Below are 26,294 nucleotides of genomic sequence, written 5' to 3'. Positions count from 1 at the left end.
ACCTTGCATATCAGGTTCATCATATGTTTGTGAGTGAGAATGCTTTGCTTTAAGAGGCATCACAAAATAAGTTTAGAACAATTGGAATGGAAACACTGTTGAGATTTTTTTTCTTTTTAGGAAATAATTCTAAAGCTTATCCAAAAGAACAGAAAAGTAAAACTAGTTGGGAATAATTTGTAAAATTATTTACTGTTTGTAAATAGTCAATAATTAAAGCAACCTGAAACTAGTGCAAGGATAGGCACAGATCTGTAGATTAGATCCTGAGATATACTGTAACGTTCATATATTATAAATGTGAATGATCTTGTAAAACAAAAGAATTTCAACATTCATTGTGGAAGTTGGTTATTCAATAAATGGAAAATTAACTAGAATGTTACCTGACATGATACGCCAAAATTTCAGAAAAAATTTAGCGTTAAAATTTAAGTCATAAAGGAAGCCATAAACATGTAGAAAACAGTCTCAAAAGATCTACCTGCAAAATATTTATTAATCCCAAGGGGGACAAACAGTGACTTTAAAATGGATAAAGATACATTTTAACCAAATAATCCAAGTATACACCAGTACTGGGACAAATTGATGTTGTGTTTCCTTCTTGATAATGATGCACCGGGAAGGACGCGTCACTTACGTAGTATCTTCCCCAAAATACATAACGTTAATTTAATTATGAGGAATCCCAAAGTAAGAGACATACCACCAAACAGCTGGCCTGTACTCTTCAAAGATGTCATAGTCATGAAAGAAAGAGTAAAGAATGTTCCACATTAAAAGAGACAAGACAGTTAATGGGTTCTGGACAAGGAAAACCTTTTCTTTTTGCCATAAAGGCCGTTATTAAGATTACTGACTAATCTTTAGATCAGATAATATAAAATATTAATGTCTTGATTTTGATAATTGTGCTATGGTTATGTAAAAGAACGTACATATTTTTAGGAAATACACATTTGGGGTAAAAGGCTTGTTATGTCATCAATTTAAATAGTTCATTAAAAAAATTATTTTTCTCAAGAGAATGATAAAACAAATGTTACCATTGGAGACTTGGTAAAGGGTATGTGGGATGTGTTTCTACTATCAACTTTTCTGTAAAATAAATTATTTTGTAATTAAAAACGAAGCAAAACTAAATTGTAATGTTTAAGGATGTATACATGGTGGGGGTGGGTAACAGTAAAACACAGAGTGATTACTATAGAAAATACAGCCAAATAGCCAACTACATATTTAGCATTTGAATGCAGAAGAACTTTATAAACTGAAAGCAATGGAAGAAGTCACAAAGTAAAAACTGATATATTTAACTAGATAAAACAAGGAAACTCATGAAAGGCAGAGTAAATAAAATTAAAAGGCAGAGCCATTGTTCTGTGCCAGGCACCATACCATACAGGGTAATTTACTTATGTTATCTTAGTTTGAGACGATTGGGCAGATGATAATCTTCCTTGAAACTACTATGACTTCACTAATAATAAGTCTTACATTTATAAAGCTCTTTGTAATTTACAAAGCACGTTCATAAATAACCTGTGTGTTGAGGGGGGTAGGGAGGGGTGCTTACCGTACTCATGCTCCTTACTGAAAGAAGAGAAGGCTTATCGCCCTGGGAAAACCATGAAACACAGCACCACACATACACACACACCCACATGCACACACACACATCCACACCCCTGATTGTACCAGGAATGGACACCTAACCCTGGGGCTAGTGACTTACCAGGTTCTGTTTCTTCAGAAATTGAATTGAGGTTTACAGAGGCTGTATTCAAACAATGAGTCATCTGAACTGAAAAATTGTATATAGTGGGCTCTGTGTAGGCTAACAAGTAAACAAAAAGTTGTACTTAGAGAAGCAAGAGTGGGGACAAGACATAGTATGAGAAGCAAAATGGTAAACTATGTCTTGGTGGAGGGGTGAGTTGAGAGGGGGCTTAGGAGATAGGCACTCAGACTGCCCAGGTCCCAGATGGTTTCCTGTTTGCATTCCTGGTTCCCATGAAGTATTTGTTTTATTTTGTTGGAGTGCTTTGGTGTATGCTGTCTGCAAATCTGTTTTTCTCCAAGCTAATATAGCTGGGTTTCGATTCTTTTCATCCTATCTAGAGCACAGTTCTGATGTTAGCGACCTTAAGTGAAACAAGGTATGGGTATGTGAGTTTTTTTTTTTTTTTTGAGACGGAGTCTTGCTTTGTCACCCAGGCTGGAGTGCAGTGGCGCGATCTCGGCTCACTGCAAGCTCCGCCTCCCGGGTTCATGCCATTCTCCTGCCTCAGCCTCTTCTGAGTAGCTGGGACTACAGGCGCCCGCCACCAAGCCCGGCTAATTTTTCGTATTTTTAGTAGAGACGGGGTTTCACCGTGGTCTCGATCTCCTGACCTTGTGATCTGTCCGCCTTGGTCTCCCAAAGTGCTGGGATTACAAGCGTGAGCCACCGCGTCCGGGTATGTGAGTTGTGTGTGCTGCCCTTTACTAAGTCCTTACAGTAGATGTCTGAATTAGAGTTGTTGCTCTCCTTCACAACGCAGATACTTGCAAGTAAGTTTTCTTACTATCCATTGCATTTTATTTCTCTCTATTCTAAATATTTGCTTCTTTTTTTCCTTTGTGAGATTTCCTAATCCCTTTTCAAATGTTTTATCATTTCTGTTTCTTTGTACTTAGTAGTTACTCAGAAAACAAGTGTTAAATACCTATTAATCTTTCACCAAAACTTATTCTGTTACTTTTTCTCCTATATTATCAAGTGAATCAGTATGTATAATAAATTGGCTCTCAGACAGTCCTTGCTGTTGCTTGGAAGTTCTTCCTCCAGGGAAAAGTTTTTGCCCATCTGTCTATGTTATTCCCTGTGCACATTCTAATATGTTTTTGTTAGTGCAGTCATCATTCAGTTTATGTATTGTTTAGATATGCCTCTAAAACAGGTTTTTATTATCCTATTTAAATTGTTACTAGTCTTGGATGCTGGGATGGTAGCATAGTCTATGGTTGCAGGTATGTTAGGGGTTGGCACACCTTTTCTATGAGAGTCAGATAGTAAATATTTTAGGCTTTATGGGTGCCATAAGATCTTTGTTGAAATTAATGCTGATGTTGTAGCTGAAAGTAGTCATAGACAATACATAAGCAAGTGGGTGTGACTGTGTTCTAAGAAAACTTTATCTACATACATAGGCCCCAGATTTAGCCCAGTTTGCTGATCCCTGGCTATATATGACGTGAGAATTTGGATCAGTGAATTTATTATTTCTACCTAAATAAGTTGGGGAACTAAATGTTCTAGGTCAGCATGTATATTTTAGATGGAACAAAAGAAAAAGGATAATTTCTATTGTGTATACATTTGAGGGCTGTTAAGGAAGTTGCTTTCACTCATACACCAGGTATTAAGTGCTTACTGGTGTCAGGTACCAAGCATACAAATAGTGTTGAATCAGAGAGGAGGTTCCCACCTCATGACATTCGCATTTAAAAATTATGAGATAAAGATTGTGAAAATAATGTGAGAGTGCGTATCTGCGATTTGGTACAGGGATTATTGTCCCTTTGGATTGGATGGTTAGGGAAGACTTTCTGAGGAGGCCAGTAGGCTGGAAAGAGTTTAGAAATTAGTTTGGAGGGCTAATCAGGGGTTACATTCTGTTGAGCCTAATAGGCTGTGATGAAGAATTTGATTTTTACATTAAGGAAGCTGTTATAAGGTAGTTTGTGCTTAAATAAATTATTTTTAAAGAAACCCTAGGACAAAATAAACAAGTCGGATTTCATCTCCTAAGTCTCATAGTCCCTTACCTGTCCATTTATGTGGCTGGTTCACAAAGGCACTATGCCTCAGAGATCTCACATACAGCTTGTGTGTGCCTATTTTTAGTTACTCAGTTGCATAACTTCTAATTCTTGCTAGCACATTTTATAAAACCAAATGTTAAGATAGAATATACTGTAAAGTTCCTAAAAAAGATGTATGTAAATGCAAAACCATCAGTTTCTCTTGTATAAAGCACACGTGGATAGTGTTTTTGTTTGTGCAGCCATCATTCAGTTTATTTATTGTTTAGATATGTGTCACTGAGAAATACTAATCAGCTAGTGGTCTAGAAATACAGTCTAACGTAGGCTGGATCAGTGTAGGAAATGTTAATAATGTACTTAACATTAATAATGTACTTATTTTTCCAGTATTTTACTTTAGTCATGGCATATATTTGAGATTATTTCTCTGAGTATGGACTTTTTCTCCCTTGTTTCTTCCTTTTAGGGCAAAATAATATGTTGGTAATAGAATTTTGTATAGGTCCACGATACCTGTTTAGAGAGCTTCTAATGGTATTTACTGTTTGTTAATATTTATTTTTGTTCAGTTTTTCTACTTCCAAAAAGTGGATATTGATTACTTGTTCATCAGATTTTCAGTTTTTAAACTATTCTGTTATTTGTTCCTGTGTTTTATAGGCAGTATTATTAAGTGCTGTGATTATATCTTACATACAAAAGGAGGCAGGATTACCTAGAGGGTTACTCCATCTCTACTAAGTAGAGAAAGGACAAAAAAGAAAGTATGAAATCTAGTTGGATGTATGTAGATTGGCTTAGTGAAAAAAGATGCTCTGAATTCCAGATTCTCTGTCCTTTCCTTATTCTTTTATCTTTCTATATAGAGGTTACAAGCAGAGTTATGCCATGTGGTTTATTCTTTTTATCCTTTTTGTGAAAATAAGGTTTTCTCCAAATAAAGGTGAATATCTATTTCAACAAGTTTCCACTCCAATTTGCTGTCCCCCTCAAGGATTACTGATATAACACTGATTCTTACCTTTCCTTTTATATATGAGTAATTGGGAATGAGTATGAAGGTTTCCTGTTTTTGGTATTCATAACTGAGTTTGTTAAATTGCTAGCCCTGTATATATTTATTATCATGATTTGGCTGCTGTGCTGGATAGCTGCTATCTGCACTTCTCACTCTAGTCTTTTCCTTGCTCTGGCTCCAAGCAGCTGGTCTGTCTGGATATACAAATGGGCTTCTTGTCCCTGGTTTCTAGTTGGGTTCAGCTGGTGGGGAACATTTTCAGCTGATTGAAGGAAAGGAGGAGAGAGAGGTTAGGATTTTTACTTCCCTGACTTCTTCCTGTGGTATTTCTGCAGCCTGGCCGCATCCTTCCATTGAAGTTTCCAGTTCCTATCAGGCAGCTGATGTGTTTCTTTCTTCCCCTGCTTTACTGCCAGTGGGTAGTGGTAGGCCCTGCTGTTACTAACCCTGGGATATAACACTCTCACTTGTGATTTCCTTACAACCCACCTATGCTTCGTAACAGTCTCCTTATTAAACTTCCTTCAAATTATCCAAATTGACTGTGCCATCTGTTTCTATAGTAACTGACTGATAAAATATGCTTTAACATGTTTTAGATTCTGTCAGTGTCTATTATGATTCCAATTATAGAGTGGATTAGGACTAAGGGAAAAAATTAACAATTTTATGAATTCTGTTGTCTGGTGTGATTTTATTTTTAGTTCTTCCATAATACCTGGCTTTGAGTATTACCAGTTTGTTGAACACTTAATATGGCACAGCCCATTGTTTGAAGCATTATGGGGATCCAAAAGTAAATGAGACACATGCTCCGTGATTCTACTACTAGGCAGTTTGGAATGAGTTTCCTGTGAGAGCTACAAAATGCTAGAAGTTCAGAGGAGGGAGATTGCTCTGTCAAGACCACTATCATTGTGTCTGCAGCAGGAATGAAGGGAGATCTACAGCTTCCTGTATTTTCCTGGTAAGACCACCCTTCCCAGTCATTGCTTATCTCATCACTCCGTAGCCCATCACTACAAACCACTTAAGAGACCAGGCCCAAAAGTAATATAACTAATACAATTTTTTTTTTTTTTTGAGACAGTCTTGCTCTGTCACTCAGGCTGGAGTACAGTGGCACTATCTCAGCTCACTGCAACGTCTGCCTCCCGGGTTCAAGCAATTCTCCTGCCTCAGCCTCCTGAGTAGCTGGAATTACAGGTGCATGCCACCATAACCGGCTTATTTTTTGTGTGTGTTCTTAGTAGAGACGGGGTTTCACCATTTTGTCCAGGCTGGTCTTTACCTCCTGACCCCCCAAAGTGCTGGGATTATAGACGTGAGCCACTGCGCCTGGCCAAACTAATACTATTTAAGGTTTATATACCTGTTCCCAGTACAAAACATATATTAATTTACTTAACTCTAAACCTCCCTATGAAATAGGTTCTATTATTATTTGCATTTTACAGATAAAGAAACGTTAACTTGCTCAAGTCAAATAGCAGCAAACAGAGTTGGAATTCAAACTCATGCAGTCTGATTCCCTTGTCCAAGCTCATTAACTACCATAACCATCACATTATTCTATAATTAGAATAGATTATTCACCTCCCCTAAAAGAGACCATCAAAACTAATTCCATTGTTCCATATAATTCCTTGCTTTAGGTGTCATTCTTGCTCCTCAGTGCTGTTTTTAGCCCCTCATCCCCACTTTTAATGTCAATAGATTTTATCACTTGCTGCATCTTCTTGTTGCAGTCATACCAGTCAGTCCTCCTCATTCAGTATTTATTTATTTATTTAGAGACAGGGTCTCACTCTATGACACCCAGGATGGAGTAGAATGGTATGATCAAGGGTGACTGCCACCTCTACTTGCCGGGCTCAGGTGATTCTCTCACCTCAGCCTCCTGAGTAGCTGGGACTACACATGCACCACCATGCTCAGCGAATTTTTGTATTTTTTGTAGAGACTGTGTTTTGCCATGTTGCCCAGTCTGGTCTTGAATTCGTGGGCTCAAGCATTCCATCCATTTTGGCCTCCCAAGTGCTGGGGTTACAGGAGGGAGCCATCGTATTCAGCCCCCTCATTCATTTTAAATACTGTTTTTATTCTCAGTAGTGTTAATCATTTTGGCAATTCCAGTATCCACGTAGATATCTGCGTGGCCTCCTGAATTCCTTGACCTCCAGTGATCCTTCATACTACTTTAGACCTTTTATTGATTGATACTGTATCACCTCCCAGATTTCAGTTTCAAGCATCCAGTTCTCTGACCACCACTGATTCTCTCTTCCTGGCTTACTCTGATACTGGAGCCAACAATTTTGGGACAATCATCAGCACCTCTATTCCTTCATTTCACTAAATCCGTTTGTTATCCATCTTCCTCCTGATGTCTTTATATTTCTTAGCTTAGATTCCGTGGTCTGTTAATATAATCACCTTTTTCCAACCTCTGTCATACTCTGCTTGAGTAAACCAATATTCTACCTACTTTTACCTAAATAGCCAGATAAAGCTGGAGAAAAACACAGCCTTCTGACTAGTTTCACTTTAGATATTGATGGCCACAAGTCTTCAGTGCTTCCTAGTCAGTTCATTCTCTCCCTTTTTTCCCAACCTTGAAACCCCCTTTTTTCAGTTGATGGTGTTTATTTTAATAAAAAACCAGAACAAGCAGAAAAGAGACTTTATACTCTATCAGCAAATCTAGATGCCTGAAATAGCAATGTTAGTAGAATGTTGGGAGCAGAAGGCAGCCTTTCAGGGACTAAACTGTGAGTAGGTCATAAGGAATTAGAGACTGATGTTTTCCCAGGTGTGTCACTGAAACACTGTCTGCGTTAAATGAATCTTACCCCATAATAGGCTTACTGGCTAAATTTGGGAAATGCTGAAAGCTATGTATAGTTTGAATCTCTCTTTCCCCCTCTCTCTGATGTTCTGATACAGAGGCAAGGAAAGATGAATAAAATTACAGGTAGAAAGTAAGTTTCCATCTGCTGGCCTAGATGTTACTAAAACATTGTTTTTCAAACTTTAGCCTACTTCAGAATAACCTGGAGGACTTGATAAAACAGATTGCTGGGTTCTACCTAGAGGGACTGATTTCACATGTCTTGGGTGGCTCCTGAAAATTTGCATTTCCAACAAGTTCTTAGTTGACACTGATGTTGCTTGCTGATTTATGGAACTGGGAATCACATATTGAGAGTTACTTCACTTGAGTAAGAATTCAACTGCCAAGAATGTCAAGAATGGTTAGGATTTTGATCTATAAATATAGGAAATAGCTGCTGTGGGGCAATATAATAGGAAATTAGAGCCGATTAATAACTTTGAGGGACTTTGACAGTGAGACAGTTTGAATTTGTAGAGGACTCAAGCAGCCATTTTAAATGACTTTTTTCTCTAGCAGTGTGACCTTCCAGAGAGCAGAAACAGAACCACAGCAGTTAGTAAACAATTTTGAGGGAATCCTGCAGGCTGCTTATGTCAAATAGTTTATTATCAAGCACTCCATCTTTGCTTTGCATTACCATTATGAGTGCCAAGATGGCAGCTCTATGATCTGGCTGCCCTTAGCCCATCTGCTTCATTTTATTTATTTATTTGTATGTTTATTTTTTTTCATCTATTGATTTTAGTTTTAAAAGTTATATGTGGCAGAGGTTTTGGAATATAGTAAAGTGTCCATCAGATACAGTCAGTAGTTTCATGGCTTTGGGTAAATAACTATGCTATCTCTTGTTTTCTCATTCTGGAAGATTTAAAATAGAAGAATGAAAAACTTCCAGGCCTCCCTTTATGAATGTAACTGATAAATCTTTAAAACTGTTAAAGAATTACATTTTGGGAGAATCATTAGTTAGGTTTCTGCCTGAGGAGAGTCCCATGTAGTTCTTTTTAAGTGGCTAAATATTATTGGACAAGCTGGGTCTCTTAAAGGTTTGTAGTATTTCTGGCAGTGAGTTGCACTACCTATTCCTGGATGTCTGTACTTCTCAGGCGTTGCCAGTGAAATGTTTTCATAATAGATTGTGCCTTACTCTAGTCCTCACTTGTTTTAACTGTCACTTCCTAAATGACTTTATAGTATCTGTACTGAGCCTGGAATAGGAAGGAACCACAAGAAATAGATATATAGACAGACAGACACAGAGTCTCACTTGGTCGCCAGGCTGGAGTGCAGTGGCGTGATCTTGGCTCACTGCAACCTCTGAATCCTGGGTTCAAGCGATTCTCCTGCTTCAGCCTCTGGAGTAGCTGGGGTTACAGGCATGCGCCACCATGCCCAGCTAATTTTTTTTTGTATTTTTAGTGGAGGTGGGGTTTCACCATGTTGGCCAGGATGATCTCGATCTCCTGACCTTGTGATCCGCCCGCCTTGGCCTCCCATAGTGCTGGGATTACAGGCGTGAGCCACCACGCCCGACCCACAAGAAATATTTTGAAACACGTTTGGGGACATGATAGGAAAGGAGAGAAGGGCAAGTCCTTTTTCCTATCCTTTCTCTTATTTCTCCCGTACCCAGTTCAGTGAGCAGGTAAGATTGAGAAGTATGCTTTTCCTTCCCTGATTTCTTAAATACTTGTCAGGATTTTTGAAACCAGATACTATGTTCTTTTCATAGTGTCATAATTGCTTATTCTTTAAAATAATATATTTTGGAAACTTGCGGACTTGTTTTTGATAATTTTGCTGAGGAATAATTGATAACTTGGGTATTTAAACTGATAACGTGTACATACTTAAAGTGTACAATTTGATGAGTTTTGACATTTGTATGTATCATGAAACCACTACCACAATAAAAAGATAGCATGTATTTTCATTGTGCACCCCTTTGTAATGAATCCACTGGTCTGCTTTTCATCACTGTAGACTGGTTTACATTAAAAATTTAAATGAATGGAAATATGCAGTATATACGTTTTGGTGGGGGGGGTGCAAGGTTGCTTTCAGCATAATCTTGAAGTTTATTCATGTTTCTTGTATTAATGGTTTTCTCCTTTTAATTGCTGAATAATGTTCTTCTTTGGATATTCTCCCATTTGTTTATTTATTCACTTGTTTATGAACAATTAGGTGATTTCCAGTTTGGGGTTGTTATCAGTAAAGCTGCTATAAATGTTTATGTACAGTCTGAGTGTAGAAAAGTGCTTTTACTTTTCTTGAATAAATACCTAGAAGTAGAATGGCTGCATCATATGCTAGGTCTGTGTTTAACTCTTGAGAAACTGCCAAATGTTTTCCAAAGTGCTTATACCATTTTACATTCTAAAGAGTTCCAGTTGTTCCACATTGTTACCAACACATAGTGCGGTCACACTTTGTTTTCAGCTTTTCTAGTAGTATATGCATGTCTATCTTGTGGAGTCTCAGTGTCTTTTTTTTTTTTTTTTAAAAAGACGGAGTTTTGCTCTTGTCGCCCAGGCTGGAGTGCAATGACATGGTCTCAGCTCACTGCAACCTCCCCTTCCTGGGTTCAAGCCATTCTCCTGACTCAGCCTCCTGAGTAGCTGGGATTACAGGCATGCATCACTACGCCTGGCTAATTTTTCTGTATTTTTACTAGAGATGGGGTTTCACCATTTTGGCCAGTCTAGTCCTGAACTCCTGACCTCAGGTGATCTGCCTGTACCCGGCCTCGGCCTCAGTGTCATTTTAATTTGCATTTTATACATGACTGATGATAGTGGGCTGCTGATATCTTTGGTGAAGTGTTTGTTCAGACCTATTGCCCCCTCTTTAAACAAGTGTTGGCTGGGCGTGGTGGCTTGCGCCTGTAATCCCAGCACTTTGGGAGGCTGAGGCGGGTGGATCGCTTGAGCTCATGAGTTCGAGACCAGCCTGGGCAACATGGTGAAACACCATCTCTACAAAAAATACAAAAAATTAGCCACCTGTGATGCTGCACTCCTGTAGTCCCAGCTTACTCAGGAGGCTGAAGTGGGAGGATGGCTTGAGCCTGGGAGGCAGAGGTTGCAATAAGCTGAGATTGCGCCACTGCACTCCATCCTGGGTGATAGAGACAGACCTTTTCTCAAACAAACAAAAACCAAAACAAGTGTTGGGTTATCTGTCTTTTATAATTGAGTTGTAGGAATTCTTTATATATTCCAGTTGCAAGTTCTTACACATTTTGCAAATACTTTTTATCAGTTGGTGTCTTGATTTTTGTATTTTTTAAGTTTTTTGAAGAATAGTTTTTTATTTTGATGAAGTCTGCCTTACCAGTTTTTCTCTTTATAGTTCTTTTTGTGCTATTTTATTTCATTTCTCTTTTGGTTTTTCTGAAAGTTAAATATCTCAGATTCTCATTTTTTAGCTGTTGGACAAAAAATGCATAGGAGACAGCTATAAAGCTAATAGTGTGTTTGCCTTATATTTGTGTTTATTGTTACAGTTTTAAATTGTTTATGATTCTAGTATTTTCGTTTGTTCTTTTTGGTTTTTTAGACTTGCTAAAGGGCCTGTGAAATTGCTATTGGTTCAGTTCCTTTGTTTTGTGAGTAAGGGAACTGAGCAGGTTACATGACTTTGCTAATGGTGACGTTTATGATTATGCCAAGACTGAAAAGACCCCAGGTCCTCTGAAATCCCATTTCACTCTTCATTTCCCCTTTTTAATGATTTTGTTGCTAAAATTTTACTGCGTACTGCAACATATTAAAAACTAAATTTAGTTCCTCTATTTCTGTTTATTAGTATCCTCATTGAAAGCATATCATTAACATTATTATGTAGATTAGCTTCCTGAAAGAATCATAGTATCCCCTTAAAATTTCATTAAGTGAAGATGTTGAATTTAACATATATATTTTTAATTCTTTCCAAAGGTCTGTAAACAGATTTGGCTAGGATTATTTGATGATAGATCTTCAGCAATTCCAGACTTCAGGGATCCACAAAAAGTGAAAGAGTTTCTACAAGAAAAGTATGAAAAGAAAAGATGGTGAGTGAAGAGTTTGTATGTAGAATAAAGCCTCCCCAAATCACATATTAACTATGGGTAAGGTTAGTCTGACACAATGAAGGATAAAAGACAGACAGTGAGAACTAGATAGGTTTATAATTCATTATCCCTTGGATTTTTGTTGGTTTGGTTTCTGAAAACCTTTACTTCTACTTTATCTTAACTCATCTGTTCCTGGCAGCAGGGTTTTTGTTGTAATAATTGCCAGGAAAGTTAGGGACTCTTCCTTCTAATCATTCCCTATCTCTGTTAGCTTCTTTAAATATGTTTTGCCCTACAATACTCCATTCTTAAAAATCATTAATTTAGGAAGTATTTACTGAGCCATATCTTTTTTTAATTTATTGAGAGTCATCTTCTATATACTAGGCACTATGCTAAAGCTCTGGTGTACTAATCCATCCACCTAATTGTCTGTTGTAGCCTTTGCTCAAAATATTTTTTCTTTTCACCTAAGAAATCAGTTTACTCTCTGGTTAAGAAGGGAGCATTTACTTTTCCCTAACTAAATCTATCAGATGTTAATTTTTAAAAATTAATTCCAACAGGTTGTACGTATAGCTAGTAAGCCCCTTCCCATGGAATAGGGACTATATCCATAAAGCTAGTGTTCAGCTACTGAGGGTTCTTCATTTTTAGCTATATGAGCACAATTTAAGTAAAGTTACTAAGACTCATTAACTATGAACTTTTGGTTGTTTCTTTAATAGTAATGAATAGTGGATACTTTCATCTTGGGAGGTTAAGAAGATGGGGCAGAGAGTCAAAATAGAGGGAACAAATAATGGGGAAGTAACAAGCTTCTAGTTTGCTTGAGGAACTGTGTTTCAACCCAAGAGAATATGTTCAGAGCCTGTTTTGGTCCTGAGGGAACATTTGCTGTGGTTTACAGCAGAGGTCTTTAACTTCATTCAGGAGCACATTAGCTCTGACTTGCAAGCTCTATCAAAATTTGTATTCTTACTACTTTCCAAAATAGACTACTGTTTTTCTTTTTTTTTTTTTTTTTTTTGGAGACTGAGTTTTGCTTTTGTCACCTAGGCTGGCGTGCAGTGGCGCGATCTCGGCTCACTGCAACCTCCGCCTCCCGGGTTCACGCAATTCTCATGCGTCAGCCTCCCAAGTAGCTGGGATTACAGGCACCCACCACCACGCCTGGCTAATTTTTTGCATTTTTAGTAGAGACAGGGTTTTGCCATGTTGGCCAGGCTGGTCTTGAACTCCTGACCTCAGGTGATCCACCTGCCTCAGCCTCCCAAAGTGCTGGGATTACAGTTGTGAGCCACTGTGCCTGGCCTAAAATAGAGTACTTTTTGCAAGGCAAGATAAGTCAGGGCTATATTCAGCTATACTAGAAGACATCAGGTATGAAAATAGATTAAAATACACCAGTAAAATTTAAGTTCAGGAAAGAAGAAAATACTAGAAGGTGGGTTGATAGTAAAAATATGGCAGCATAAATGATTCTTTTAAAATGAAAGGTATAATTATCCTTTTATCATTTTGGTTCTGAATTTCCTAGACATTCTACCCTGTAGGAAAGACTGTTCTTCTTACATAGCCCTAACCTAGTTTTGTTTTCTCAGCTGTGTTACTTTTACCAATTCAGAAAGTGAGTTTGGTTAGGGATTAGTTTATGGTCAGCTCTAGCTATCAAGAGAAAAGTGAGTGTGAGTAACAGTTGGTAGAATTAAAATCATAGATCCTTACCCCTACATTTCTAACAGTGATATATTATTCATTCAAACTATAATGCAAATACCTAGAAACCTCAAATAATTACAGTTTATGTTACTTTTTTTCTTTCCTGAGAAACAGGATAATAAGAGTTACACAAATAGAGACTTCAAGTGGTGGGACAGGTGACCATCATTAAGAGGGCCAGGACCTGTACGTTTTTAATCCAGACTGCTGCACACCTATAACATATAGCTAGCAAGCAGTGAAATTGGTTTCTGACATGGAATAAGCACTATCCAGATGCAGCCTCCCTAAAAATACTCACTGTAACTATACTTAAAACAGTGATGATGGTGTTGTTCAAAGGGATTTGGAAATTGTTCTTTTGTCCAGTTCTCAAAATCACTTTCTGTGTTATACAAGATTAGTTTCTTTACTTTGCCAGGTGAGTCTTTTGAACCAATAACTATCATTTGATTTTATCCTTTGATAAGATTTGGCTATACTCAAGAATTTGTATTAGTAGTATGCTAAATTATGGGAAAATATAACTTCTTGTATTCATTCTCATGTATCTTTTGTCTCTGCCATTTACTTAAAGCAGTTGTATTGTTTGTGATTATTATGTAGTTTGGTGACAGTGAACACTTATGTAGTTAACACGTATACCAGGAATTGTTCTCAGTGCTTTACAAATGCTAACTTGTTTAAACCTAGGCAACTCTGTCTCTCCATTTTATAAATGAAAAAAAATGGAAGCGCAGAGTTGAAGTATTAATAGTTTGCCCAAGGTTTCACAGCCATTTAGTGGTAGAGCTGGGATTTGAACTCTTGTCTCTGGAACAGGTTCTCTTAAGCGTGGTTTTCCTTCTTTCCTCACCTACTTCATATGAGGAATAAGAAGGAGGGTAGGACAAAACCCAGAATTACAAAGAGCAAAAGTTCTCACATAATCCCACACCTAGAGGTCAGGATTGCTGATGTTTGGACATTATTATATCCTTGCTACCTCTCCTTTCTTGACTCGCCTCCTCACATAAATCATGTGTTTATATGACTGGAATCAAATCTGAAAGACCTGTGTGAAGTTTCCTCTTTCCATGTCAAAGCAGAGTAGTTATGAGTATTGTATTATCGTAAATATTTTTTTCTTGGTAGATATTGGGTTTGTTTCCCAGTTTTTGTGAAATGATAAAGAGTGGACGGTGGTTAACATCCATGGGTACATGCATCTGTATACACTTACCCATTCTTAAGGATGTTTCTGGAAGTGGTACTTCTGGTGCACAAAGCACACCTATTTATATATTTTAGTAGGTAGCAATAAAAAATTATAAAGTTCACACTTAGCTCATAGGTGAATAAAACCTTAATTTGCATTTTTGTTAGGTTAAAAGTGTTTTCATTTCTGTGTCTCCTGTCTTGTGAATTGCTTCTTTTGTTCATTTAAAATGGGATGATCTTATTCTTACAGATGTAATAAGCCTATATATTTTAGACTGTTAATTGTAATATTACAAATGTTTTCCTACCTCATCTGTCTTCAAATGTTATTTGGATTTTAAGATAATTTTTAAAATTATAGTATGAACTATTCATCGTGATGATTAATAGGTCCCTTTAAAAAAAGCAGTTATTTTTTATATTGTACTTAATATCTTAGAAAAACCATAAATAAGTAATTGAAACAAGTTTTGTGGTTAGTCTTCCCTTTCTCTGAGTATTTCAAATATTTAGTGGGTGTAGTCTTAAGCTATTGTTCCTTTTTTAAAAAATATGCAAAGTTATTCTGTGTGAGAGGGTTTTCAGATAAGATTAATGGTGAACAGTCTTGTCCAAAGTTAGAATTAAGCTTATCATTTTTTGATATAGAATTACCTACTTTTTTTTAGTTAACTGGTTTTTACATGTTTTAGGTATGTCCCGCCAGAACAAGCCAAAGTCGTGGCATCAGTTCATGCATCTATTTCAGGGTCCTCTGCCAGTAGCACAAGCAGCACACCTGAGGTCAAACCACTGAAATCTCTTTTAGGGGATTCTGCACCAACACTGCACTTAAATAAGGGCACACCTAGTCAGGTGAGTAGTCTTTGAATCTTTGTAAGGACTTCGACTTAAAGAGGGCTTGAGTATCAAGAATTTGAGAATTCTTTAAGACAGCAGCATAATCTTGTATGCCAGTAGCATTATGTTCCCGTGGTTTATTATACACTAAGAAATTGTTGGTTAAGTGCTTGAAATGTATATATATTTGTTCTTTTTGCTATTGCTAATATGAGTTTCTTTGACTTCTCTGCAACTTTGTAAAGGTGAGTTATACAGGAATGTTGCTATAGCTATGTATATGTATGTGTGTGTGTATACACGTATATATGTATATATCATATGTTATGCAATTAGTAAAACATGAATCTATGGTGACCATCAGAGTTAGAATGTATAGTCTCTTTGATACACTTTTCTAGGAAGGGATTTCTTTAGTAGTAGAGTTTTCCCACATGTGTGATTGTGAAGCATGTTGATCATTGAAACACAAGGGACTTTGCATTATACCTTATTCTTAAAAATGAACAAAATGGAATATTTTCATAAGTTGCTACCTAAAGTTTGTCTTCTACACTTTATTATAGTTGATGGGGCTGTGACAGATCTGTTACTGTGTGGCATTGCAGCCTCTATCCTATACAAGAATGGTTCAGACGCATATTACTATGGATTAAATCCTGCCCTTTTTGATGACACATACTGAGACATTTAGATAAATTTCTCTGTTTTCACAAAAGATTGAGTGAAAAATGAGAAAGGTTAACTCAGCATACTGTAACTCTTCCTACGTATAAGTGTGTTTTAAGTTTGCAGATAGTTTTGTATAAAGATTTTGCAGATCCGACTGGAATATCTTCATAGTTAATATGTGGTTTATAGTCCCCAGTTGTAGGTCGTTCTCAAGGGCAGCAGCAAGAGAAGAAGCAATTTGACCTTTTAAGTGATCTCGGCTCAGACATCTTTGCTGCTCCAGCTCCTCAGTCAACAGCTACAGCCAATTTTGCTAACTTTGCACATTTCAACAGTCATGCAGGTAAGTGTTTTTTCCCAACAGTTTTTGCTGGGGATGCATATAAAACACCAAGAAACATCAATTCTTTATCACACTTTGAGGATCAGTAAATATTTTTTGTTGAGAATGTTTTGTTACTTGTAACTATTGAGCTGTAATATGTAACCATATAATTGTGTTGCTTTTTAATCACAGAAGAGATTATATTTAATGTCAGTTGGTTGGCATGACCTCTTTCCGTGGAAAAATGGGGAAAGGATATAATGTCTATTTTTTATTCTTTATGAAATTGCAAATATTCAAAAGTAATGGGATACTCTAACCTTTATGTGCTAATCACTCATGGCTAATCTTGTTTCATTTGTCATTCCACTCACTGTCATATTATTTTGAAGCAAATTTTAGACATAGTATTAGTTCATCCTTAAATATTGTGTATATCAATCTATAAAACATACTTTTTTTGTTAAATATAACCACATTGGTAGCATCATTCCCTAAATAATAGTAGTAATAATAATTCATTAGTATTCAAATGTTCATTATAGTTCAGATTTTTCCATACACATACATACGTACGTACGTACGTACGTACATACATACATATATACATACATACATACAGTTTGTTTGAATCAGATTTCCAACAAGGTCCACAGACTGCAATTGTGAGATATGTCTGTTAGGTCTTTTAGTTCATAAGATTTTTCCTCTATTCCTTCTTTTTCCTCCTCTATAATTAGTGAAGAAATTTGCTTATTTGTCCTATACAGTTTTCAGTAGTCTGAATTAGTTGATTGCACCACTATGGTGCCCTGTAACAAGTTCTGTGTTCTATTTCTTGTATTAGGTTGTTGGATCCAGAGACTTAATCAGTTACAGGTTCTTCCTATTAGGAGGATGGGTGGCTGGGGATATTCTTACTACTTGGGATTTAAGAGGCATGTAATTTTGTATTGTGTTTTTATAATGTTAGCTGTTGATGCTCAATACCCGAGTCCATTGCATAAAAATAATGACGTTCTGAATTTATTCCTTCACTTATTAGCTGAAATACTTATTTAAAAACCTCTATCTGGTGGCATGATTTGTTTAGGAAAGTCAGAATACATGATTTTTTTCCATCAGATATCAGAATAATGAGTTGATTTCCTAGCATTTTATAATGGTGACTTTTTTCTTTAGTATCATTATGACTTCATAGATTAAAACATTTGCTACATCTCAGTTTGCTGTCATTATTATCCTTAGTAGTGCTCAAAGTAGCCCACCTTAGGAGTAGGAACATTTTGAGGTTGGTTCCTACAGATACAACTCATTCATTCATTCATCTATTTGAGGTGGAGTCTCGCTCTCTCGCCGAGGCTGGAGTGCAGTGGTACAATCTCACTGCAACCTCCGCCAGCCGGGTTTAAGCGATTCTCTCACCTCAGCCTCCCAGGTAGCTGGGATTACAAGCGTGTGCCACAACACCCAAAATTATATGCAAATGTAAAATTTTGTATTTTAGTAATACAAAATACTAATTTTTTATTTTTAGTAGAGATGGGGGTTTCACCATGTTGGCCAGGCTGGTCTCGAACTCCTGACCTTAAGTGATCCACCCACCTCAGCCTCCCAGAGTGCTGGGATTACAGGCGTGAGCCACCGTGCCCGGCCTCTTTTTTGAGATAGAGTCTCACTCTCTTGTTCACACTGGAGTGCCGTGGCACAATCTTGGCTCACCGCAACCTCTGCCTCCCGGGTTCAGCCGGTTCTCCTGCCTCGGCCTCCTGAGTAACTGGGATCACAGGCACCTGCCACCACTCCCGGCTGATTTTTGTGTTTTTTAGTAAAGATGGGGTTTCACCATGTTGACCAGGCTGGTCTCAAACTCCTGACCTCAGGTGTGAGCCACTCTGCCTGGCCCTAAAGATACTTTTTTGATAGAACTCATGTGGTCTTTGAATGGCCTTTTCTCCCCTCCTTATTCTCAGATTTAACATATTTGTTACAAACATGTTTAATGCATGTCACCAGAAATTGGGATTTATGGAGTTTTATTTTGTTAACAAACATGCAAACCTTGCAGAGGTACTTAGGTAATATTTAAAAATTGATTATTGAAGTATAGATTTGGTCACTTGTATCTCTCCTTAATTGTAATAGCAATAGTCTGTTAGGGAAGTGGCATAATGTAGTGAAAAGAACCTGGGCTTTGGAGTTGGGACAACCTGGGTTCAGATGCTGGCTTTCTTGCTTATTATCTGTGTAACTTTGGGCAAATTACCTAACATTTCTAAATTTTCTATTCTATAAATTGTCTTTGATGAGTGGCAAGGTTCAAGTGAGAGGATGCATTTAAGTGGTTTACCATCTAAAAGGTACAATAAACATTGTCTTCTCTCTTTTATACACACTTCATATATATGTACATATGTATACACATATACACTTATGTATGTATGTTTGTATGTTTACATGCATTTAAGAAAAAGGATCATACTTTATGGCAAGTTTTTATGCTGTTTTAATCTTTCAATCTTAGTTAAGATTCCACAAATGGCTTAGATTCATTTCCTAACAGCTTGGTAATTTCTTGAGTCTTTACAGTTGCTTCTTTATGCTTAAACAGTGTGAAAGCATACATAGTATTTGTGTTGGAAATGCGTATGGAATCTATTTTGGATGCCAGTAAGCTGTGATGTTTATATCATGGAAAGTTTACCAGTCTGCATTTTGAGTGATTAAATATCAAACCAAATGTAGAACATTAATTTAGGAATTTAGTCATTTTATAACTTTATTTTGATAATTTGAAACTTTGCTTTATATTATTTTGGCACGTGTGTATGAGGTATTGGCTAAAGCTTACTCTTATTTGTCATAGATTATATAAGTTGAATTATGGACAAGAAAAATTCAAGACTGTGTCTTTCTAAAAGATATATTTCACAATTTTATGAGCATAACAGAATCCAGTGCTGATAGAATTGACTTCGTTTTTGTATTTTAGAACTTACTTTGCCCTATTTTACTTACCTGTGAGATTGTGATAGTTTTTCGTTTTCTTTCAATTTGATGACCTGGCTTCTTTTTGGATAATGATGATATGAGGTATATTATACATAATCACACTCCAAAATGTGCTGTTTGGGGTAGTTTGAAAAATTGTAGAAAAACTTCTCTCCAGCCACATTTCTTTCTAGCAAGCAATAAGGGAACTTTTTGTTTTAAATATTAATAAAAACATTTTCTAAGGACATGCTTTAGAAGGAAATTGTGGTGTAATTTTTATGTCTCGTGTGTGTATTTGCTTTAAAAAGGAGTCCTAGGATGACATGGATCTATCTCTTTTTTCAGGAAAGGTTATACTGAGAAGGATAAGAAATTTTGGTTTTCTTTTGCTTAAGTTGTTGGAGTTGTGGTAGATTTCCCTTCTCCTGTGTTACCTGAGCTGCAAAATCCCAGAAAACATGGAGAACCTTTTCCCCCCGTAACCCTCCAGATAAGAAGCCATTTCCCCCCTGACCAGATAAGAATCCCAACTCTCTTTTTTCACCTCTTGCGTTTGAATGCTGATGAAAAGAGTTGGTGGGAGAGCCAATAAATAGAGTAAAACTTGTGTAATTTATGAATATATTCTGGTTTTATCTCCATTTTAGGATTATTGAAATATAATGCGAAATTACTGATAACCACCAAATTCTTTTGTAAATTTGCAACTTATTTCTTGTTCCCTTTGTTTTTCTTTCTTTAAATGCAGTTTGTGAGTCCTCACAGGTAATGTTGGACTTTTCTTTGTAGCCGTATTAGCCAAAAATGGTTAGACAAGTCACTGCAACTCTATGGACTAATTTGTACCATGGTTGCACTAATACTTTCAACAGCTCCCTTAAAATGCACTTTGAAAACAATAGCCATCATTTAATTGTAGGATATGCAGTAAAGGAAACGAATCTTATATTTTGATCAGATTGATAGAAAGTGGTTAGTCTGAAGAAAGAATGAAATAGCTACATGTAGGCTGTGAGTCAGGCTGCCTGAGAGGAGTTGTTTTTTAGTCTGAAGTTCTTAATTACAAATGACTGCTCAGATTACCTTTTTTTCTTTACTTTATTTGACTTTTGGTTTCATTACAGGAGAATAAAATGTATATGCCTGTTACAAGAAGAAACTACTGAATTACTCATTTATTTTTCCTTCTAGTATGGTTGATACCATCTTTTGACATTTTGCCTTGGAGTAGTTTTTAGTTAAAAACTAGGTTATGGTTTAACTGAAATGTCTTCCAGAGCCTTTCCAAGCATTCAGAATCCTTATTTTTCCATATATATAGTTCACAAAGTCATTCATTGCCAATTTCTTCTCATCCTGATGATATTCTTGTTAATTTAAAAAATATATTAGGTGAAGATTTTATCCTGAACAGTTTGATACGACTGATGGAACCATTAATGGCAAATGATAATTATTCACATATGCCAGTCTGGTTCATTAGCATTGTTTTGTAGGGAAACTTTTTCTTTTGTAGATAATTTAGTGACTTAAAAGCCAGAAGCCTTTACTCTTCGTGTGAGTATTCAGGCTGAGGTATAGTATTTGTGGATGTGTGTTGCTGGGTAGGGTCATTGTTGGGGTTCAGAAAAAGTCATCTTCTACAGAAGTATGCATGAAGCTAGAAATAAAATTCACCTACTGAATTTGGTTATTTTGCCTGATGATAAACATCATATCACAAAACCTGTGCACTGTAAACTGTAATTGATTTTTATCACATTCTGTACCGTAGGTTCTAAACCCAACTGCCTTGCGACTCAGGTAACACAAATGAGTTGTATAATGTTGTGTTTAAAGAACTATGGTGCCCTTTTTAAAGGGGATGTTCTAATCTGTTACCACATGGAAATAGGGATTTAGGATATTAGATATATTGATTTTTTTAATAAGAGAAGCTAGAAGTCTTTTTGTTTATTGTGAAGTGCCCGCTTTTTAAATGTTGGGAATTGATGGGAAATAATGTTAAATACTGTACAGATGAAACAAAGCATATCTGTCAGATGAATTTGCTGAGGGCTGCTAGTTTGCATCCTATGATCTGTCTTCCTGTCTCATGAATATATGTTTTTCTTTGAAGAGGAATGACAACTATTAGCAAGACTCAGGCTCATTAATTTGGGGTCTAAAGTTCCACACTAAGTTGACTCCTTTGTACTTTTTGAAATACGATTATTTAAGAAACAGCTTTACCATTGTGTTACCTTCTGCTTAGCTTGGATTTCTTTGTACAGAGATTGCCTGAATGTCCAGATAGTAATTTTTGTGTTACTGAATTTATTAGTGTTGAATTTGCAAAGTTGTGTTTTCCAAAGTTTCATTCTGCAGCATTTATAATCGATTGTTGAAGATAGTGAATAGTTCAGTACCTAGAAGTAAAAATGGATACAACTACTACAAAGTCCTGTCTTGCCATATTTAATAGGTATTCTAGTAATGTTTGGGGCTCTGAATTATATGCTGTAATTTCTATGCTAGCATTCATTGTTTCTTAAATTTTAATGAGTTTAAAATTGCAGGCTTCTAATAGAATATGAATATCTTCAGTTTATTTGGTGATCTTGTCCTTTTTTTAAATTTTTATATATGACCATGGTGAGAGACATTTGTAAACTTAAAAAAAGCTTTATTAATTAAACCATCTTTGTATTATTATTTTAAGTATTTCGATTATTGTTCAGATTCACATAGTTGATTGCCATTTTTAACCAGTGAATTTTTCCAGGATGTTTTCTACATCTTTGCTTTCCTATAACTCAGTACTGTAACTCAGTACTCTGAAATAGTTTCCTTTGTTAATAGAGTCACTTTTATAGTACTATGCTTGAGGTCATATACAGAGTATTGTGTCCAAATTTATCACTGCACAAAGTGTTTTTGGAAATTCCTGGTTACTCCTTAGTAAATTACCTGTAATTGGGTTAAATGCTGGTAGGGTTTAAAATCTGATTTCTAAGTGAATTCTCTATAAAGTGAGTTTTGATACATAGGAACTTTTCATATAATTCTTAAACTCATGTGTCATGTATTTTCATTTATAGTTTTCATATTCATTAACATATGTTGTTCCTTACCATTTACAGCTCAGAATTCTGCAAATGCAGATTTTGCAAACTTTGATGCATTTGGACAGTCTAGTGGTTCGAGTAATTTTGGAGGTTTCCCCACAGCAAGTCACTCTCCTTTTCAGCCCCAAACTACAGGTAGAGCTTCTCCAGCATTGTGCTTAAATGTTTACTTTACAAAACAAAACTCTCTAAATGTAGTTTTGAAAAATTAGTCTAAACTTAAATTCTGTAATTATCTGACTTTAAAATGGTTCTATCTTCAAAAGCTCTGGGGAAACCTGAACTCTTTATTTTTTTCTATGTTCATTTGTTTTTCTGCATTATTTGGTATATTGTCTGTTTAACAACATCCATTCTCCTCCTTTTCCTGCACATGAATCTTCCGTGTATCTACCATTCACAGAGGACAGAGGCATGACACTACTAAAAGTATTTCTCTCTCTCTGTCTCTTTTTTTTTTTTTGGCAATCCTCCTGCCTCAGGATGGAATACAGGCACATGCCACCACTCCCAGCTTAATTTTTTTTTTTTTGGTAGCAACTGGGTCTCACTATGTTGCCCAGGCTGGTCTTGAACTCCTAGCCTCAAGTTATCCTCCTGCCTTGACCTCCCACAGTGCTGGGATTACAGGCATGAGCCACTGTGCCCGGCCAGTACTATAAGTTTTTTAAGGTTCATAGAATCCATTGATTTAGGCTGACATTATACCTCTTAATAAAGGAAGCTGATTGCTTCTGTAGAGCTAAAAATGTAAGTAATTTTCAGGGCAACAAGCCTGAGAAAAATTTTTATATGTTTATTAGACAAGAGTAGATTAATGATCACTTCAGTCAAACTTGGAAATAGTTTTCTGTGCAGGAATTGGTGTTTAAACATTGAATACTCTTTGCATAAATTGTGCTGTTTTCGGAAACTCATTGAACCCTTATTTAGATTTTTGGCTGATTACTTTTCTTTCAACTTTTAACTCTGTGTATTGTCTTAAAGCCTTTTCTTTCAATTTTCTTTTTTGTTTTTTCTTTAACTTTCATCATTTACATAATTTCTGGCTGTCCAGCATTTAGAATGCTTTCATCTAGCTGCAGTTTTGGTGAATTCACTTCAGCTTTTCCTCTTCAGGCTACCCACAGTAAGTTCTGTTGTCAAGTAGGCATCTTATACTAATTTGTATATTTTTGCTATACTTCAAGGGTTTTTCCAATTATAGATTGTTAATAATTCTTTAGTGATAATCCTTCATAAAAATCTCTTCCACCTCTGTTTATTAAACTCAGAGTTAGAGAACACAATAGTAGACAATCAAAGAGTTACTTGGTTTAGTAATAATTTGAAATAATATTCTTTATATAAATTTTGAAAGTTTAGTATGCACTTTGTTTGCCAGCTCCTTATAACAGGTCACAATATGTTACATACAAACATATATTACTTACCTTTAATTGAAACCACCATGGTTTAACTCTTGAAAGAAATTTGATCAGTATATATTTCTTTTAGAATGTATAAAAACCTGCTTGATAGAAAGTGTTCGTGTTTTTTTAATAGAGGTTCATGCATTCTGTTTTAAAATTATCTGTAGTTGTCTTTTCTATCACTTTAATGTATAACTGTGTATATATACTCTTGATTTCTGAAACTAAAGTTTAGAAATAAAGAACTAATATCCCAAAAATGTAGGATCAAAAGCATAGAATGAAATATACCAGTTTTAGTCTTTTGATAGTCCTTTAAGGAGGTCTCTATAATAGAGAACAGATTTTAAAGATGTAACAGGATATATACAATAGTGGCCATTAGGTGAATTGTGGTTTATAAAGTCAAAAATTGCTATAATGTATTATGTACTGTAATTTTAATGCCTTGAACTAGATGGTACGGCATGATTTTACAGTGGACATCTTGATATTGTATACACATTAAACTATTACGTGGAATTAAATAGTAGCTCTTCGTAAGTGTAAATGTCAACGACCATCTTTTAAGAAATTTTGGATCACTGTAACACATCTTACACATTGTTAATCACTACCCCTGGGATTTGTTTAAACTGTTTCACCATGGAGCCACAAAAGTTTGAAATCCTCTGAGTAAGATACTTTGCATCTTGTTTGCAATCTGTTCAGGGAGAACTAGTAAAAGGCCATAGTATATTTGGACTAGAAAGTAACTGAATCTCAAACCAGGTAGTGTGGAGTTACCCCCTCCATGAATTACATTCTTCATTCCAGGGTACGTAATAAACAGAAACATGTTACTTTACCTGTTGCCAAGGCCTTTGAAAAATCTACTTTTACAAATTAGAAAACGTCACTTGTAGTCAAAAGCCATTGCCAGTCATTGATTTTAGTGTTGTAAGATTGCTTATAGGACATTTAATTTAGGAAGAAATGATCAGACAGTCTATGAGAGGGTATTAGGAAAAGCTTAGAAATTTCAAGTGCTCTGTTTATTCTGTTACAGGTGGAAGTGCTGCATCAGTAAATGCTAATTTTGCTCATTTTGATAACTTCCCCAAATCCTCCAGTGCTGATTTTGGAACCTTCAATACTTCCCAGAGTCATCAAACAGCATCAGCTGTTAGTAAAGTTTCAACGAACAAAGCTGGTTTACAGACTGCAGACAAATATGCAGCACTTGCTAATTTAGACAATATCTTCAGTGCCGGGCAAGGTATCAAGCTTTAAGCAAAACAAATACAAATTCGTGTTAAACAGTGCTCTTAATTCGGTTGTATTTATTAAAATCTAAACATGCTACACTTTTCTCAGTTGTTGTATAGAAATTTTGTCTGCACTGTCATTTTGAGTAAAATGTTCACTTGACACATTTTGGACCTGAAATATCAACTACAAAACTGAAGACATAGGAACTGATTTGTAAACTTTCAGTCTTACTAGTTTAGAAAAGTTTTATTTTGTCCTAGAAGGCATGCTTTACTTTTCTTTGGCTATAAAGAGCCAAGAAGCCCCATTGGCAGAGCTGAATGGAGGATTATTTGGTGGTTTCTGTAACATATTTACTTCGAACGATTTTCCGTTAACATCTTGGTGGGTTTTTTATATTAAAAAAAATTCATGAATTTTACAGTATACTCTTGTATCCAGTTTTATCTTAAGGCTAGTAGCCTCTAAAAATGCATGTGGCAGTGGTGAATAGCAGGTGTGTGTTGCTAAATGGAATTCTCCATTCTGATCTCTGGGCCTGTTTTCCTCCTCTCCAAAATGAGGATAATTCTAAGCATTAAACTCATGGAGTGGTGTTCTAAGTACTATTGCATGTAAGGCATATAGAACAGTGCCTAGCGCATAGTAAGTGCTCAATAAATGTTTCCCGTTATTACCGTCTCTAATTTTTTCATGGAAAATGCTGGCGAAATGATGCTATTGATAGACTGTTCACATTAGGTCTAGCATTATGTGAATTTGTATGTTCATGTAAACAAGATGCACCCGTCTTGGAGATGTTAACGTAGGAGCACTTGAGAGTTTCTTATGCATAATCTAGACAAATTTTTTTGGTACAGAGTGTTAATTTTTGTTGAGACATATTGTGTGTTTATCACAGTGGTATGTATAACAACTAATCCTGCCCAGTATGGTCCAGGTTATTTATTAGATTAATGATTTGGAATCCCGCTTAACTCTAAA

At 36.1% G+C, this 26,294-nt stretch overlaps 1 protein-coding gene across 9 annotated transcripts in view; it reads left to right on the top strand.

Moving 5' to 3' along the window:
- AGFG1 (ArfGAP with FG repeats 1) overlaps positions 1 to 26,294 on the top strand; it is an 82,915-nt gene that overhangs the window by 37,382 nt on the left and 19,239 nt on the right. For 4 of the 9 annotated variants that reach the window (XM_058437738.1, XM_058437727.1, XM_058437726.1 and 1 more), the window contains exons 3-8: positions 11,669 to 11,784; positions 15,402 to 15,564; positions 16,411 to 16,564; positions 22,663 to 22,782; positions 23,705 to 23,776; positions 25,108 to 25,317. In XM_058437738.1, the coding sequence (XP_058293721.1) occupies positions 11,669 to 11,784; positions 15,402 to 15,564; positions 16,411 to 16,564; positions 22,663 to 22,782; positions 23,705 to 23,776; positions 25,108 to 25,317 (835 nt within the window). The remainder of the gene's footprint in view (positions 1 to 11,668; positions 11,785 to 15,401; positions 15,565 to 16,410; positions 16,565 to 22,662; positions 22,783 to 23,704; positions 23,777 to 25,107; positions 25,318 to 26,294) is intronic. The other 5 variants (XM_032754116.2, XM_032754113.2, XM_032754108.2 and 2 more) reach the window with 2 other exon arrangements.

This window comes from Hylobates moloch, unplaced genomic scaffold, assembly GCF_009828535.3.
Source record: "Hylobates moloch isolate HMO894 unplaced genomic scaffold, HMol_V3 SCAFFOLD_1, whole genome shotgun sequence".
In the NCBI taxonomy this organism is placed as follows: Eukaryota; Metazoa; Chordata; class Mammalia; order Primates; family Hylobatidae; genus Hylobates; species Hylobates moloch.
This window is presented reverse-complemented; position numbering and strand designations above follow the sequence as displayed.